Source organism: Papaver somniferum, chromosome 6, assembly GCF_003573695.1.
Source record: "Papaver somniferum cultivar HN1 chromosome 6, ASM357369v1, whole genome shotgun sequence".
Lineage (NCBI taxonomy): Eukaryota > Viridiplantae > Streptophyta > Magnoliopsida > Ranunculales > Papaveraceae > Papaver > Papaver somniferum.
In genome coordinates this window covers 10,665,827-10,680,556 of record NC_039363.1, presented here as the reverse complement: position 1 = coordinate 10,680,556, position 14,730 = coordinate 10,665,827, and the positions used below count along the sequence as shown (strand labels likewise).

The following is a 14,730-nucleotide window of genomic DNA, read 5'->3' as shown; positions in this document are numbered from 1 at the left end:
CTTGGTAACTGAGTCTATCATGTCCCCTTGATTACTTCCGTGGGACAAAAGATTATTGTTCCTTCATAATCAACAATTTTTAAATTAGCGGTTCTTTTTATGTATTTGGAGATAAAACAAATTGATATCGATGGTTCCTTTTAAGTATATGATTACATCCAGTATACAATTCCAAATGTTGCATCGTCGCTGAGTTATATCTAGCTAATAAGTGCATTGAGGATTAAATAGTTGGTCGAGTACATTATGTTAAGTACAACGTACAATGCATTTGGTATGTCCATACTTAAATAAGGGAGATCCATCTCCCAACTCATGCTCGTCAAATTTCTTTGGACGAAATGGTTACTTACTTACATTTGAACCTCAACTAATCATGGGAGTAGTGCGAGCAGGATGCATGTTCTCGTTAAACTACCTGACTACTTTGGACATGATCAAACTAGGTAGAATAATATACCACAAACTATGTGTTAGATTGATTTTTCGCCAGATTTTCATCTCAAATTCGAAATTCAAGCATCTTACAAGATCTCTTATTTCACTAAGAATACATACCATGTCCATACCATCGAAACAGATAACTATAACTCCAACCAAAGAACTATCTTAATTTGTGAGTATGCATGGAAAAACTTGCTTTTTTATCCCTTCCCAATCAAATAATCATTTAGACGTGTATTCCATATCCACCTGATTGTTTCGGTTCATAAGTGAGCATTTCAATCTAATTGCAAATGCGCTCCGTGGTTTAGATTCATTTGATTTAAAAGACAAAATACTATCATATGCTTATGTATATATGTTTATCTCTTAATCCTTGCAGAGATAAATAATATTTAACAATACACAAATGATGTGTTTTAAGTACTTTTGAAACTACCAAGGTAACTAAACAGCGGAATGTTATAACGTATACTACAAGAGAGTAAACAATCCTAGGTTTTTGTGAGAATCTCGCGCCACAAGGTGAGTCTTTTTACAAAACTTCGTTCTTCTCATTTCGCTTTGTGACAAATAATCATGTATGTCCCATAGGCTTTAAACCTGGTGGCTAGCACTACCATACCAAATACTAGTATATTTTTCAAAACAACAAGTTTTGCCTACATGAAAAATATGTTCTTTGTTGACATTTAACAATAAAGAGCAAGATTCGATCTCATATGCCCTACTTTCTTGAAAAAATGCAAATGAAAATAATCATTAATATGCTTGTCTGATCTTTCTATCAACTCATGCATGCGCATTCTTATAGTCCGTTGGGATTTCATTGTTCTTTGGAATCATTAAACTTATGAATTTTATTGTTCCCTAGAATCATTAAACTTAAGAACGTCCTCCAGTTTAACCCATGGACATAATCACATAAAATCTAGTGAAATGATTTCATTGAAGATATGAATCAGTTGTGCCTTGTTCACATACTTCCTTTTTAGGTAAGCACTAAACGAGACAATAATTCTCTCCATCTTCCTTTCAGGAGCCATTGGCCTCATATATTTAGATGACTTTGTTTCAAAAATAAACAACAAATATCGCGAGGATAAATGAAAACAACATATAAGCATTTGTATTGTGCGGTGAGTTTTGTAACAATCAACAAAACTTTTGTTGGATGGAATCAAAAAGTTACTAATAACGTAGCAATCAATTTTGGGGTTGCGATTATGATGCATCATAAATCATAAATGTTTTCTTTTTTTCTAATTTAAATTAAATTTAACAATTTTAAGAAATAAAACATTCAAAACCATATATAGCTAATCCTCAACCATATATAGCTTATGCTAGAAGTAGGTAGAAATACAATCCAAAAAGAGCACACACAACCAGATTTAGAAAAAAAAAAAACACAATTAATTGGTTGAACAACCTTGGAATACTTGTGATAATAAAGTAAAAATTAAAATTTCTTTAACATCCATACTAGGTGAAAATGCAGGGGTACCAAAATACACCACCAACTTTTCTTAGGCAACCTGTATGGAATAAATTGAAATACAATTCTGAGGGTTACAGCTTAATGAATCTCAATCAGGAATTATATGAAAAGTTTATATATCATTCTCTCACAATCAATATGTATTCAGACACAAGTCTGCGAACCTGATTATATCGTGAAAGTTCTTGGATGATTCCAAAGATAAACTCCCAAGATTAATCAAGTCGTATCCAACAATTATGACAGACGTATATAATTTTATTGATTTACGTACAACCTGTGATATTTCATTTACAAAGATAAACAATGTAATGCAGAAAAACAAATAACAGAGACAACAAAATTTTTGTTAACGAGGAAACCGCAAATGCAGAAAAGCCCGGGACCGAGTCCATATTTGAACACCAAACTGTACTAAGCCACTACAGACACTATCCTACTATCCAAACTTCGGACTGAAATGTAGTTGAGACCGAACCTACCGTCCCAGCGATTCATTTACAGTCCCCATCCTTACGCCTCTTGAATCTCACAAGAGTCTACGCAATTGATTCCTTTAGCTGACGTCCTTTACATCCTAAGAGTTGCTTCAACTCAATTTGAGACTTTAGAACCAATATGCCTCCCTCAGATAAACATATATGTGATTTCCGTTCTGATCAAAGATTAAGGTGGCGTAGAAAATCGAATGTAATAGACAAATTCTAGCAAACCTCAAAATCCGGTACTTACGACTCCCGACGAGCACCCTAGATTATTAATATTATTCACCTCACCTAATACGATTTCAACAAAGAATCGTTATCAACGAATATATGTGGAATCACAAAGTATGCGATGAAGTACTTTGCGATTTCTATCTATCTCGCCTGTCGGAGCTAAAGGCTCAACAATCGGTAGCAATATAAGAGTTCGTGAACTATCAAGATAAACGGTAGTTGGACCTGACTTCGCTAATCCCTATGTGAATTGTTTTTAGTCGCTATACCTAAAAAATTTTAAAGGAGATGAAGATTCTAGTTTACAACTAGGACACACAAGAATAGTGTCAGGGATTCAAAGATCCCAGTTGTTTGTGGTTCTCCTTAAATAGACTTTATATATCAAGGTTTCTTTAGATTTAACCTAAGGTAGCTTTGGAATCAAGCATTCAATAATCACCGTTAGATGAAAAACTTGACTTGAGATTAACATATCAGAATATACAACTATGGTTAGTGTTAGAGCATTGCTCGGTCGACCTCACAAGTATTGCAATCTCTAGCTTGTTGTCAAATTTAGTTGTCAAAACTATATCTTGATTTCTAGTCTATAATTAGTTAAGTCTCGGACTAGGATAGAACTGTAGTTGAGAAACGGACATCACAACAGTCATCATTGTGTTCTACCGTTTGAAGGCGAAGATAAACCGAAGCTTTTGGAGAACTTGTTCAACAAAAGGTTAGTAAAGACTGAACCACCTATTTATCAGGTTATATTCAACTTTCTATCTGTGAGACGATGTCGAACAACTATTTAGACTGTCATAAGTATATCAAGAATTTCGAGTCAAGATTCATCTTGTAATTAGTCCTCGAAATATGACTAAGATTAACGAACGTTGTTCATACTTGATGAATTTCGGTTAAGGATAATTTATTGTTCGCAATCAAAATCATGATTCAAGTTTTATCATTCGAAAATAGCCTGGAACAGTGATATGTGTTATTGATGTTATTCGGAAATGTTTTGAATCGTGCATTTGATTAATTCTCTAATTAACACTAGACTTATTTGATCACATGATTGTCACTCAAGATCAATGTCTTTGTATTCATGGAAATTAGTGTTAATATTTTAAGTTCAAACCGGCTAGTTTCGGCTAACCATGTTGAACATAGTCTTTGTATACGGTTCGGTTACGGTTTATCTAACCAGAGTGTATATCTTGTTTGTGTGAATAAGATTCAAAGATTTTATCTAACGGTGTTATCAGTCTTACAAACTGAGATTAATACAAGATAGTGTTATCAGTCTTACCAACTGAGATAACTCTTATATGTATGACGCCGTATTACATGTATTCGTACACGTACCAGAGTAGTTAAATATAGACTTACATATTTGTGTGATACGCATATTCGTATGAACATCATAGGAAAGTATGTTTGTTTTGTGATACGGATATGTATGTACATTCGTATACAAACCATTTTGGAACTGTGGTAAGGGAACCGGGTTTAAGTATCAAAACCGGTATGCGAATCAATACAATTCCATGTTCTTGAACTAGTTTAGTACCCAAACCGGTACGCAAACTGAAAAGGTTCTTCGAACTCCGGAACCGGCCAAGTCTTAAGGTTTCCAAACCGGTCCGCAAACTGGAAAAGTTATGACAACTCCGGACCTCAGTTTTGCACCATATTTTGCAAACCGGTACGTGAACTGAAAAAGTTCTGTCAACTCCGGAACTCGGTTTTGCTCATAAGTTTGCAAAACGGTCCGTGTACCATGACTCAGCCGGTTCACGAACGACTCAATTATTGGACTTTGTGCATTTACAACTTACGTCGATTGTATTCAAATGCGATTAAATTATTTCTACGAGATGATTTGCATTTGATCAATTATCTAATTAACACTGGACTTATTTGATCTCACGATTGTGACTCAATATCAATGTGTTTGTGTTCATGTAAATGAGTGTTAAGCTTTTAAATTAAACCGACTAGTTTCGGCTAACCATGTTGAACATAGTCTTTGTACACGGTTCGGTTATAGTTTACCTAACCAGAGTGTGTATCTTGTTTGTGTGAATAATATTCAAAGTTTTCATTTAACGGTGAATATTGTTTGCTTGGTTCCAGAGCTATCTTAGCTTAAACCTAAAACAACCTATTTTTTGAAGTCTATATAAGGGGAAATCTTGGCAACTGGGATCTTTGAATCCTGACACTACTTTTTGGTGTGTCCTAGTTGTATCAAGAGTCGTCCTTGTCAAAAACCCTTTTAGGGTTTAACGACTATCAAAAAATTCATTGGGATTCGTGAAGTCAGGTCCAATTATCTTTTATCTTGATAACTTGAGAATCCTGATCTTGTTCGATTGTTGATTTATCACTTGAACAAGATAGATATAAATCGCAAAGTTCTTTTGTCTCAAACTTTGTGATTCCACAAATTGTATACTTGTGAGGTGAATAATAATCTACGCTGCACTTCAGGTTGCATAAGTTCGGATTTTGAGGATAACCATACTTCTGTCTAGTTGCTATCGATTTCTATCTCCTGGATCTTACGTTTGAACTGATCATCCGTTTCGATTGTAAATCAGTAAATCAATTATAAAGGTTTAATCTGTAGGAGGCAGATTTGGTTTAAAGTCTTCCATTTAGTTGAAGCAACTCTTAGTTGTGTGACGTCGTCTAAGGTAACCAATTGTGAGGAGTCCTGCTTGGATTCAAGAGGCGTAAGGAGCGGGACTGTACCTAAATCAGTGGCAGACTGAGTTCGGGCTCAACTACAATCCAGATCGAAGTTAATTGGTAGTAGGTCTTTTTAGCGGATTAATACAGTTTGGTGTTCAATCCGGACTAGGTCCCAGGATTATCCTGCATTTGCGGTTTCCTCGTTAACAGAATTTCTGGTGTCTGTGTTATTTCTTTTTCCTCATTGTATTGTTATCTTTATAATTGAAATATCACAGGTTGTGCGTTGATCAATCAGAGTAGATACGTCCAACCTAGTTTGTTGGATACGAATTTATTGATCCTTGAACATTGGTCTTTAGTATCGTCCAGGAACTCTCTTTGTGATTAGGTTCACGGATCCAATTATGTAAACGTTCTAATTGCAAGAGAGATAGAGATATAACTCTAGACACTTTCCTTGATTGAGTTTTAACTCTCGGAGTTGTGTTGTGTTTTTCCATACAGATTTCCTACGAAAAAGTTGGTGGTGTATTTTGGTACCCCTAGTATTTTCACGCGGGATTATCCAACCACCCATATTAAATGCAAAGTGAAAGCTCATACGTGGCAAAATATGTGTTGACAAAAGAAAGGTGTACCAAAGAGTTAAGTTCATGCCGCTGGAAATCTTTAGGATATCATCGCGCTCCTCAACGGGATGGGCACATAGATCAAGATAGTCGATGACAGCTGTATCGAGGGACCCACCCAATGATCTATAAATATAGAACTCCACCAAACGATGGATCGATTATTTCATACTTATAGGAAACTTTTAGGAGAAAGAGAGAGTGAATATTAAGTATGAACAACAACCATGTAACCCGATCTCTATCCTTCACTCAAAGTCATTTGAATTAAGCTCTTTAATTAATATAATCCATTGTGAAACCTCTCAACACCCTTTGGACATAGGTAACCATGTAAATCAACATCAACTTGACTTTCTGCACTTACATTACCTTCTTCATATATCTATATTCAGTGTCTTTAGTTAGTGATGTTATCTAGATCAATTCCACGATTTATAAAAGGGATACCAGTCCTATTAAGTGTTGATACCATTCTATCGATCCAACAATCAGGATCGGTGGGATCTTTTTGTCCTATATAAAATGGGATCAGCACTGAGTAGAACTGGTATCCCCTTTATAAATCATGATCGATTCATGCACTTTCACTATGTATGATTTGTTGAGCATTTGCATAATGGCGATAGGCTTCAATACACATCGTCGTCTTTCTTTATTTGTTCTCACATTACTTATTCATTCAATCTTTATTTTCCTGATAATGCGAATATTGATTGCGCGTGTTTTCCGTCGCTTCATCATCATTTTTGAAGTAAATATTCCAAAGAAAACAACTGACTTACTATGGAGCTGATTTTTTTTGGAAGGAGCATTTTGTAACGAACACTAATATAACACACACTTGGCATTTCCACTAGCGACCACGTATGATCTGTAACTAAAACGCCGTACAAGACACAATCCAGTAATACAGGCGTTTAATGATCCGTCGTTTCTGCTGAAAATATGGTTATACAATTAAGCGTTTGTTACAACAAAATAATCAAAATGCTCTGATTTTCATGGGAGATGATTTAAAATATACTAATATATTCCTTCTTGATTTTTCAATAATCAAGGACGGTGGGGAGTGATTTGATGTCCCAGGGATCATTAAAGACTCTATGGTCCGTAACCCAAGGATATCTATCGGACCTTCTGGTTCAGAATCAGACTTGGCTTGTTCCCTAATGGATCTGTAAATTTACGTCGCAAAAGCTATACATTTATCTGCAGATTTTTCATTTGGATTGTTATGGAACATTTGCCTCAGGATCTTAGGAATGTAAATGAATCCGGATCCGGTAGAGTGGTATATACCGGTTCCCTTACCCCACAGGCCCACACCGTGCCGTGGTTGCCCATGCATGTCCTGTCAGAGAATGGACAAACTTGTTCCCTGAGATAAACCAAGATTGAAAAACAACCATGTTTCAAACCAGTAAAAATGTGATGGTAAGAAAAGCAAGGAAAAAAAGAAAGAGTTTGGTCTGGCTTTTGCGGACACGAAAAATGAAGAAAACACATTAAAAGCTCGCGTTTTTAGCGTCACACGACGAATGTTGGCGATGGACCAGTATCATCCCACAGCTGCCTTAATTGCCGACACAATTCTTCTCACTACGTCTTCAACTTCATTTACCTCTTTATCCCTCTGCTTTACCCCTCTCTCTCTCTCTTTTTTTCTTTTCCTTTTCTCTGATCATCAACTGTACACACCAACTAAGTTCAGCATGAGGGTGTCAGATAGGGTTTTATATATTAATTAACTGAGCTTAAACATAAAACTTGGATAATTTTTTCAATCTTAATATTGGCTTCATTGTAATTAGACCACGATCTAATCGATTCTAGATTATGTACTAATTGAATCAAATTTTTGAAGTTTCCTTGACCTGAATTTTCAATGTGTTTACATCTTTCCTGGCTCTAAGGCTGAGTCTAGTGGAGTAAAAAAATGGGATGAAAGTGACTAAAAACCGGATATTATTTTGTTCTAGCTAGCATGTAAGCCAGGCATTTGGCATCCACAAACTCTTATGTTAACCAGAGTTATCTTCCCTAATTTTGGATGTTGACTGTTTATTTCACCGTTTTTTTTAGCTAACGTATTTTACACAGAGAATACATAAATGATTACAGTTTCAGGTTAATAGCCTAGGACGAATTACAAGCAGAAAAGAAAGATACGGGAAAAGAGAAGATGAATGTACGTAACTCATTAACAAATTTAAGGTCTTATCGAAGTATGAACGAGAAAAGGCTTGGTCCAGCATATGCAAAGGTAGCTGACCACCTCATTAGATACTTGCTATAACTTGGGATCGTGCTTCCTTATTTGATCAAACAATAAAAGCTGCATCATATTCGATCAAGTTGTGTGTTCCTCCTTCATCTCCTAAGGTTCTTTAAAATTTCTCAAAGGCGAGGATATTTGCTTCTTTGGCTACAAAACAAGGTATATTTGAAATATCATGTATGAAGGGAGGAATATCACAGACGAATACCACCCACGAAATACCTCTTAATTTTTCATGAATCCAGCCTCCTAGAAACTCCGGCATCCAAGGACGGGGCAGCGGTGTTGTTCTTTCCCCTTGGTTTTGAGTCTTTTTGGAGTGTGCTGATTGACTCCTTCCGGCGACTAAGGACGGGTCTGGTATCGATCCTTCCCCTTAGGTCCGAGGGTACTTGGTCAGTGGGATTCATGGTGGTAAATCTCCACTTTTCTATTGGAGCGTTCGATCTGTGGTAAGGTTAAGGGATGTCAATATATTATGCTCAAGTGGGGGATAAGAATTTTGAAGTATGTATGTTCTAGAAAGAGATTAATCCCAAAGTTACAATTATCGAGAGATCAAATGGATATACAAACTCTTGTGTTATTCCATTCGAGGGAGCATTATGGCTTCTCAATACAATCAGGGAAGCAAAATCTAGAGGTCAAAGCACAAACAAGCCGTATCAATGGAGATTTCCTTTAGGCCATGGATCTGCTCTATTATTGATTGAGAGAAGAAATAGCAGGGGGAAATATATTGCTCTTGATTGGTTTACCGGTAATAGTCGTGAAAAGGTTCATCACCTGGTGATCCCGGAAGGTTATAGACAGGATGGATGGAGGAATTTTATAGGTCTGTTGTAAATGGGTTTTAACAAATATGAGGATTTTCATCAGCGGGGAGCGGCTAAAAAAAATTGAATCTTTGAAGCTTAACAATGGATGGCCAGAGTTGCGGAGTCAGAATACTCATGGAGGAAATATCAAAATCAAAGGAGTAGGTGGGAATATTTCATATGTAACAGTTGCAACAAGAGAAGGTCCACAAATCTCGTATGAAGGGAGAGAAAGAACTTTTGATCATTGAGATGAAGTTATCATTTGTACCGTGGAACCAAAATTGTTAGAGTGGAGGATGGTGGAAGATCGTATTAAAGCGACTTTCCATATTCAAGAACAGTTTAAGATCAGTACTTTTTCTGAGAATATGGGGGTATTGTTCATTAAATCAGTTAACGATCATGATATATTGATTAACCAAAAATTCATTGCTTTCTTAAGTGGTGAAATCAAGTTCTCCCGATGGTGGCCATCAGTAAATGCTATCAATTCCTCCATTAATGACAAAAAGGTATGGATATCTCTGCTTGGAGTACCTTTTCACTTATGGTCCAAAAATACAGTGGAAGTAATTCTCAAAAAAACATGTCTCAATCATTGAGATCCACTTTAATGAGCTTGGAGGAATTAAGGTTCTTATTAATTGCAAAAGCAGTATCAATGATTTGCCACACATTGTGACATTGAATGAGGAGAGTTTGATTTTCACGGTGGGAATTGTAGTACTTGATTTAAAACCGGCATACCACTCTGGTAACGGGGAAGATAAGGGCAAAGAAGTTATTCACAATAAAGTTGTTCTGAATAAAGATAAGGCGTATAGTACATTCCATGTGGGAAAGAGAGTTTGACATAGGAAAGAAGGTTTACGGCATGAATGAGGGTCATCAGCCTAGTCAACTAGTAGCCCAAAAAGGGGACGGTGATGTGATTACTCAGGAAAACATAGATAAGAGGAAGAGCCAGAAGGACCATCAGCTAAATAAAAGAACTCGGTCACATGCGTACCATGAGAAAAAAAGGCAAGGAAAAAGAGAAATAAATTGAGAAAGAGAAACAACAATAAGGAAAACAAGAAGAACACATAAGATGGAGACGTTGGCACCACTAGAACCACACAAATGGGGGAGGATGGGGCAGCCTCTGGGGTCGTAACTACATCCAAGGGGTCGAAGAAACATTGGGTAATTGTAGCTGACGGCAGAGCATCGTCGACAGACAATCTTATAGCTGACAAAGAGTAAGTTCGACAGACAAACTCCAAGATCGGATAACACAAAACAAAAACAAGTGCCCTTTGGTAGATGAAGACCAAGTCCATCTTGACACGGTACAACAGATTTCTGTAAAAGCCCATCTTGAGCAAGGTGGTTCAATTTATTTCGATAGATCTCAACTCCCTTTCTCTGATTTTAGTTCATATGGTGTTGATAATTCTTTTTTCGCAAATAAAAAACATACAGAATTAGAGGGGGATGTTTTTAGGGATTGCAATGAACAGATGATGCTAGTTGCTAGGGTAGAAAACCAAGATCAATTTCATGAACCCCTAGATGTTATCCCTATTGCTCAGAGACACCCTAATTTCTCAAATGATGATGATTTTTGGGCATCAACTTCCGAGGAGGAAGAAGAAGAAAACGAAGTTTTTTTCGAATTAGAAGCCCCAAAAGGTGAAAATCTTCAAATGAAGAATCCTTAAGACAACAACTTCAGCTTATAGAGGGAGATGCAAATTTCAAACGGCAAAAGGAACAACTTTGCAGGGCTTTTAAGGTTGTTGGAGGTCTTATGGGGGTACCGGTCAAGGGAAAAGAAGATGCAATTCATGATAGTATTATGAATGCTCTTAAAGAAGCGTTTCTCAAGGAAAATTCAACTAATTTCACTAGAAAATAGAAGGGTTTTGTGGGAGGAGGAATATCAGATGAGTCTTTAGAAGGAGTTCAATTGCTTTTACAGGACAAAGAAGGAGATTCTGAAGTGAGTGACGAAGAGGAAGATTTTGGCTCCCAAGACGAGATTTATGGCGAAATCGAAATTGTTTTGACTCCTAGAGCTGCCAGGGAGAAATCCCGTTTGTCTAGTCTGCTAAATTATCTTACTCCATCGGATCCATGGAGGAACGGAGGGCGAGATCTAAGGGAAGTCGTTTGAAATGACGAACAAAATTATTTCTTGGAATCTAAGGCGTTTAGGTGATGTGAATAAGAGAATTGTTGTTAACTACGTCCTCTCAAAATGGAATGCTGACATAGTGTTGCTTCAAGAAAAAAAATTGGAAGATATGACAGAAATGATAAGGAAGGAAATCTGGAACAAGCCAAGCGCAAAATTTTGCTTCAAACCATCTTAAGGCACTAAAGGAGGGATATGTATTATGTGGGATGGAGATAAATTTGATATGGTGGACAGTTTACATGGTATTTTCTTTCTCTCTCGTGTATGTTTAGATGTAATGCAAACAATTTTGAGTTCTTTGTATCTTCTGTTTACGCTCCTAATGATCGAAAAGAAAGGCGTATTCTTTGGAGGGAAATAGGAGAAGTGTTGGGAATTTGGGATATTCCGGGGTGTCTTGGTGGCGACTGGAATGTAATATCAACTCTTGAAGAAAAAAATAGACAGGGAACTCTATCTCGTGCTATGCGGAATTTCAACCAGTTCATGTCAGATTTTAACCTTGTTGATTTACCATTATGTGGGGCAAAGTACACTTGGTCTAATTTTCAGGACCCTCCTACTTGCACTCGGATCGATAGATTCTTGCTGAACTCAAAGTGGGACAACTACTTCCCAGGTTCTAATCAAATTGCAAAGCCGAGGCCTGTGTCAGATCATATTCCTCTCTTATTATCTACGGAAATGGGCGACAGTGGTCCAAGGCCGAAAAAGTTCGAGCTAATGTGGCTGGAGGATGAAGAACTTCCAAATTTGATGAAGGAATGGTGGGAAAATCTTAATTTTATGGGTAATCCAGGGTTCAGATTTTGCAAAAAACTAATGGCTATTAAAGATCTTTTGAACACTTGGAACAAAGAAATTTTTGGGAGGGTGGATCAGGTTATGCAAGAATTGTTAGTAAAAATTAAAAACTTGGATGACAAGGACGCGGAGGGTACAACAACAACAGAGGACAGGATTTTGAGAGTAAATTTGAATTCTGATTATTGTGGGTGGGCTTTACTGGAAGATAAAAGAAAGAAGAAAAAAGCTAAAGATCATTGGCTTCAAGATGGAGACAAAAATTCAAGTTATTTTCATAAATTTGCAAATGGAAGAAGAAGACTAAATCACATAGGGTGCTTAAAAGTGGATGGTGAGTTAACACAGGACAAGCGGAGAATATCACATCACTTGAAACATTTCTATGAGGAGTTGTACAAGGAAGAAGATCATAATAGACCTTTCATGGAGGAATTGTAGTTCACTACTCTCGATATGGAGAATTGTCGAAGTCTAGAACGTCCAATCACCGAAGAAGACGTCAAGATGGCTATCAACCAAATGGGTAAGAACAGAGCCCCGGGACCAGATGGCTTTCCCGTAGAGTTCTATGTTCACTTCTGGGATATCATCAAGGTGGACTACATGAGGTTCGTGAAATTCTTCGAGGAAAAAACTTTATGGATTAGAGAGCAAATAATACTTTCATTCTTCTTATCCCTAAAAGGACTACAGTCGAAGATTTCAAAGACTTTAGGCCGATCAGTTTGATTAATACTTCATACAAGATTGTGACCCATGTTTTATCCTCCCGGCTGAAGCTAGTTCTTCCAAAAATAATTTCGGAAACTCAAGCTGCTTTTGTGGAGAGACAGATTTTTGACAGTATTTTGATGGCAAATGAGTGCATTGATTCAAGGTTAAAGTCTAAGAATCCAGGTGGGTCTTCAAGCTAGATGTTGAGAAAGCTTACGATAAGGTGAGCTGGGATTTTTTGGACAAGGTGATGCAAAGAATGGGTTTTGGGATAAAGTGGAGAAGATGGATTCAGACTTGTGTATCAACTCCGCGTTTTTCAATTTTATTGAATGGGAGTCCAGGAGACATGTTCAAATGCTCTAGAGGGTTGCGTCAAGGCGACCCTTTGTCACCTTTCCTCTTTACTATGGTCATGGAGGCTTTCAGCAAAATGATCTTCAAACTGGAAGGAAATGGTTTATATGAGGGTTTTCGTGTTCGCCACAATGGAACTCAAGTGTATCACTTACTATTTGCGGATGATACCCTAGTATTTTCATCGGATTCTGTTCAACAAATTCACTACATTAGTGCCTCCCTTATTTGATTTCGTCTGTGCTCGGGTTTAAGTATCAATGATGCCAAGAGCACTGCTGTTGGAATGGGGGAAACTCATTGTCAACAGCCTGTAGTTTCGAGTTTAGGGTGCACTATCACATATTTCCCTATACCTTACTTGGGAATGCCAGCCGGGGCCTCATACAGATGTAGAAGAATTTGAGATGCTGTCATTGAAAATTTTGAGGCAAGACTTCAAGGGTGGATGGGCAGATGCTTGACATACGGAGGAAGATTAATATTAATCAAATTCGTTCTTAGTGCAATTGCAATCTTCATGATGTCGGTTTACTCAATGCCAAAATTTGTGGCGAAAAGACTAAACGGTATTATGCGAAACTTCCTGTGGAAAGGAACTTCAAAAGCTAAGAAGTACCCCTTGGTGGCTTGGAGAAAGGTGTGCACCGAAAAAGACAAGGGAGGGCTTGGTATTAGAGACTTAATCACCATGAATGACTCTCTGTTATGTAAGTGGTTATGGAGATATTCTGTGGAACAAAGAGCGCTTTGGAGAATCTTAATATATGAGAAGTACGGTGCTGCTGTTTTGGGGTGGGATACCAAGATCCCAAAGACTACCTATGGAAATAACATTTGGCGAGGTGTGTGCAACAGGATGTCAAAGTTCAAACAGGGCAAAGGAAATAGAACCCTTTTTTGGAAAGACCATTGGATGGGTGAGGGGGACTTTCAAGCTACTTTTCCAAATCTATACAGTGTCTCTAGGAAAAAACAACACCTAGTGAGCAAAGTTTACTCGATAAATACAAATGGGCAAGTTAATTAGAACCTAGACTTGAGGAGGAGGCTGACAGACAATGAGATTATAGAAGCGTCAGCTCTTACAAATCAGCTTCATTTTTTCACTCCCACTTTGGAAGAGGACGCAAGGCATTGGAAATGGACGAAAGACGGTATCTTCACGGTAAGCTCTTGCTACTCGGCTTTATTCAACCATGATTCTTCTTTTGATTTCCCTTATACAGTTGTGTGGACTAATAATGTACCACCTAAAGTGTGTTTCTTCACATGGCTGGTACATCATAATTCCATCTTAACTCAAGACAATCTAGCTAAAAGGGGAAGAACTTTGGTTAATCGCTGTTGTATGTGTAAAATAGATTTAGAGTCCATAGATCACTTGTTCATTCACTGCAAGGTTGCGTCTGAGATATGGAATAGATTGTTCAATGAATTTGGAGTTAGCTGGGTACAGTGTGGAGATATAAAGGACCTTTACAAGGGTTTTAGCAAGAAAATCTTTTCTGATAATGGTAACTACATATGGGAAGTTCTGCCGTTTGCAGTTTGCTGGACCTTGTGGAAAGAGCGAAATCAACG

At 37.3% G+C, this 14,730-nt stretch overlaps 1 protein-coding gene across 1 annotated transcript; it reads left to right on the top strand.

Moving 5' to 3' along the window:
- The first annotated feature begins 10,208 nt into the window (after nt 1-10,208).
- Nucleotides 10,209-12,513, top strand: LOC113290463. The gene is made up of 2 exons (XM_026540066.1): nt 10,209-10,327; nt 11,541-12,513. The coding sequence occupies exons 1-2, from the start codon at nt 10,209-10,211 to the stop codon at nt 12,511-12,513; spliced, it is 1,092 nt and encodes a 363-aa protein (XP_026395851.1).
- Nucleotides 12,514-14,730: the final 2,217 nt, after the last annotated feature.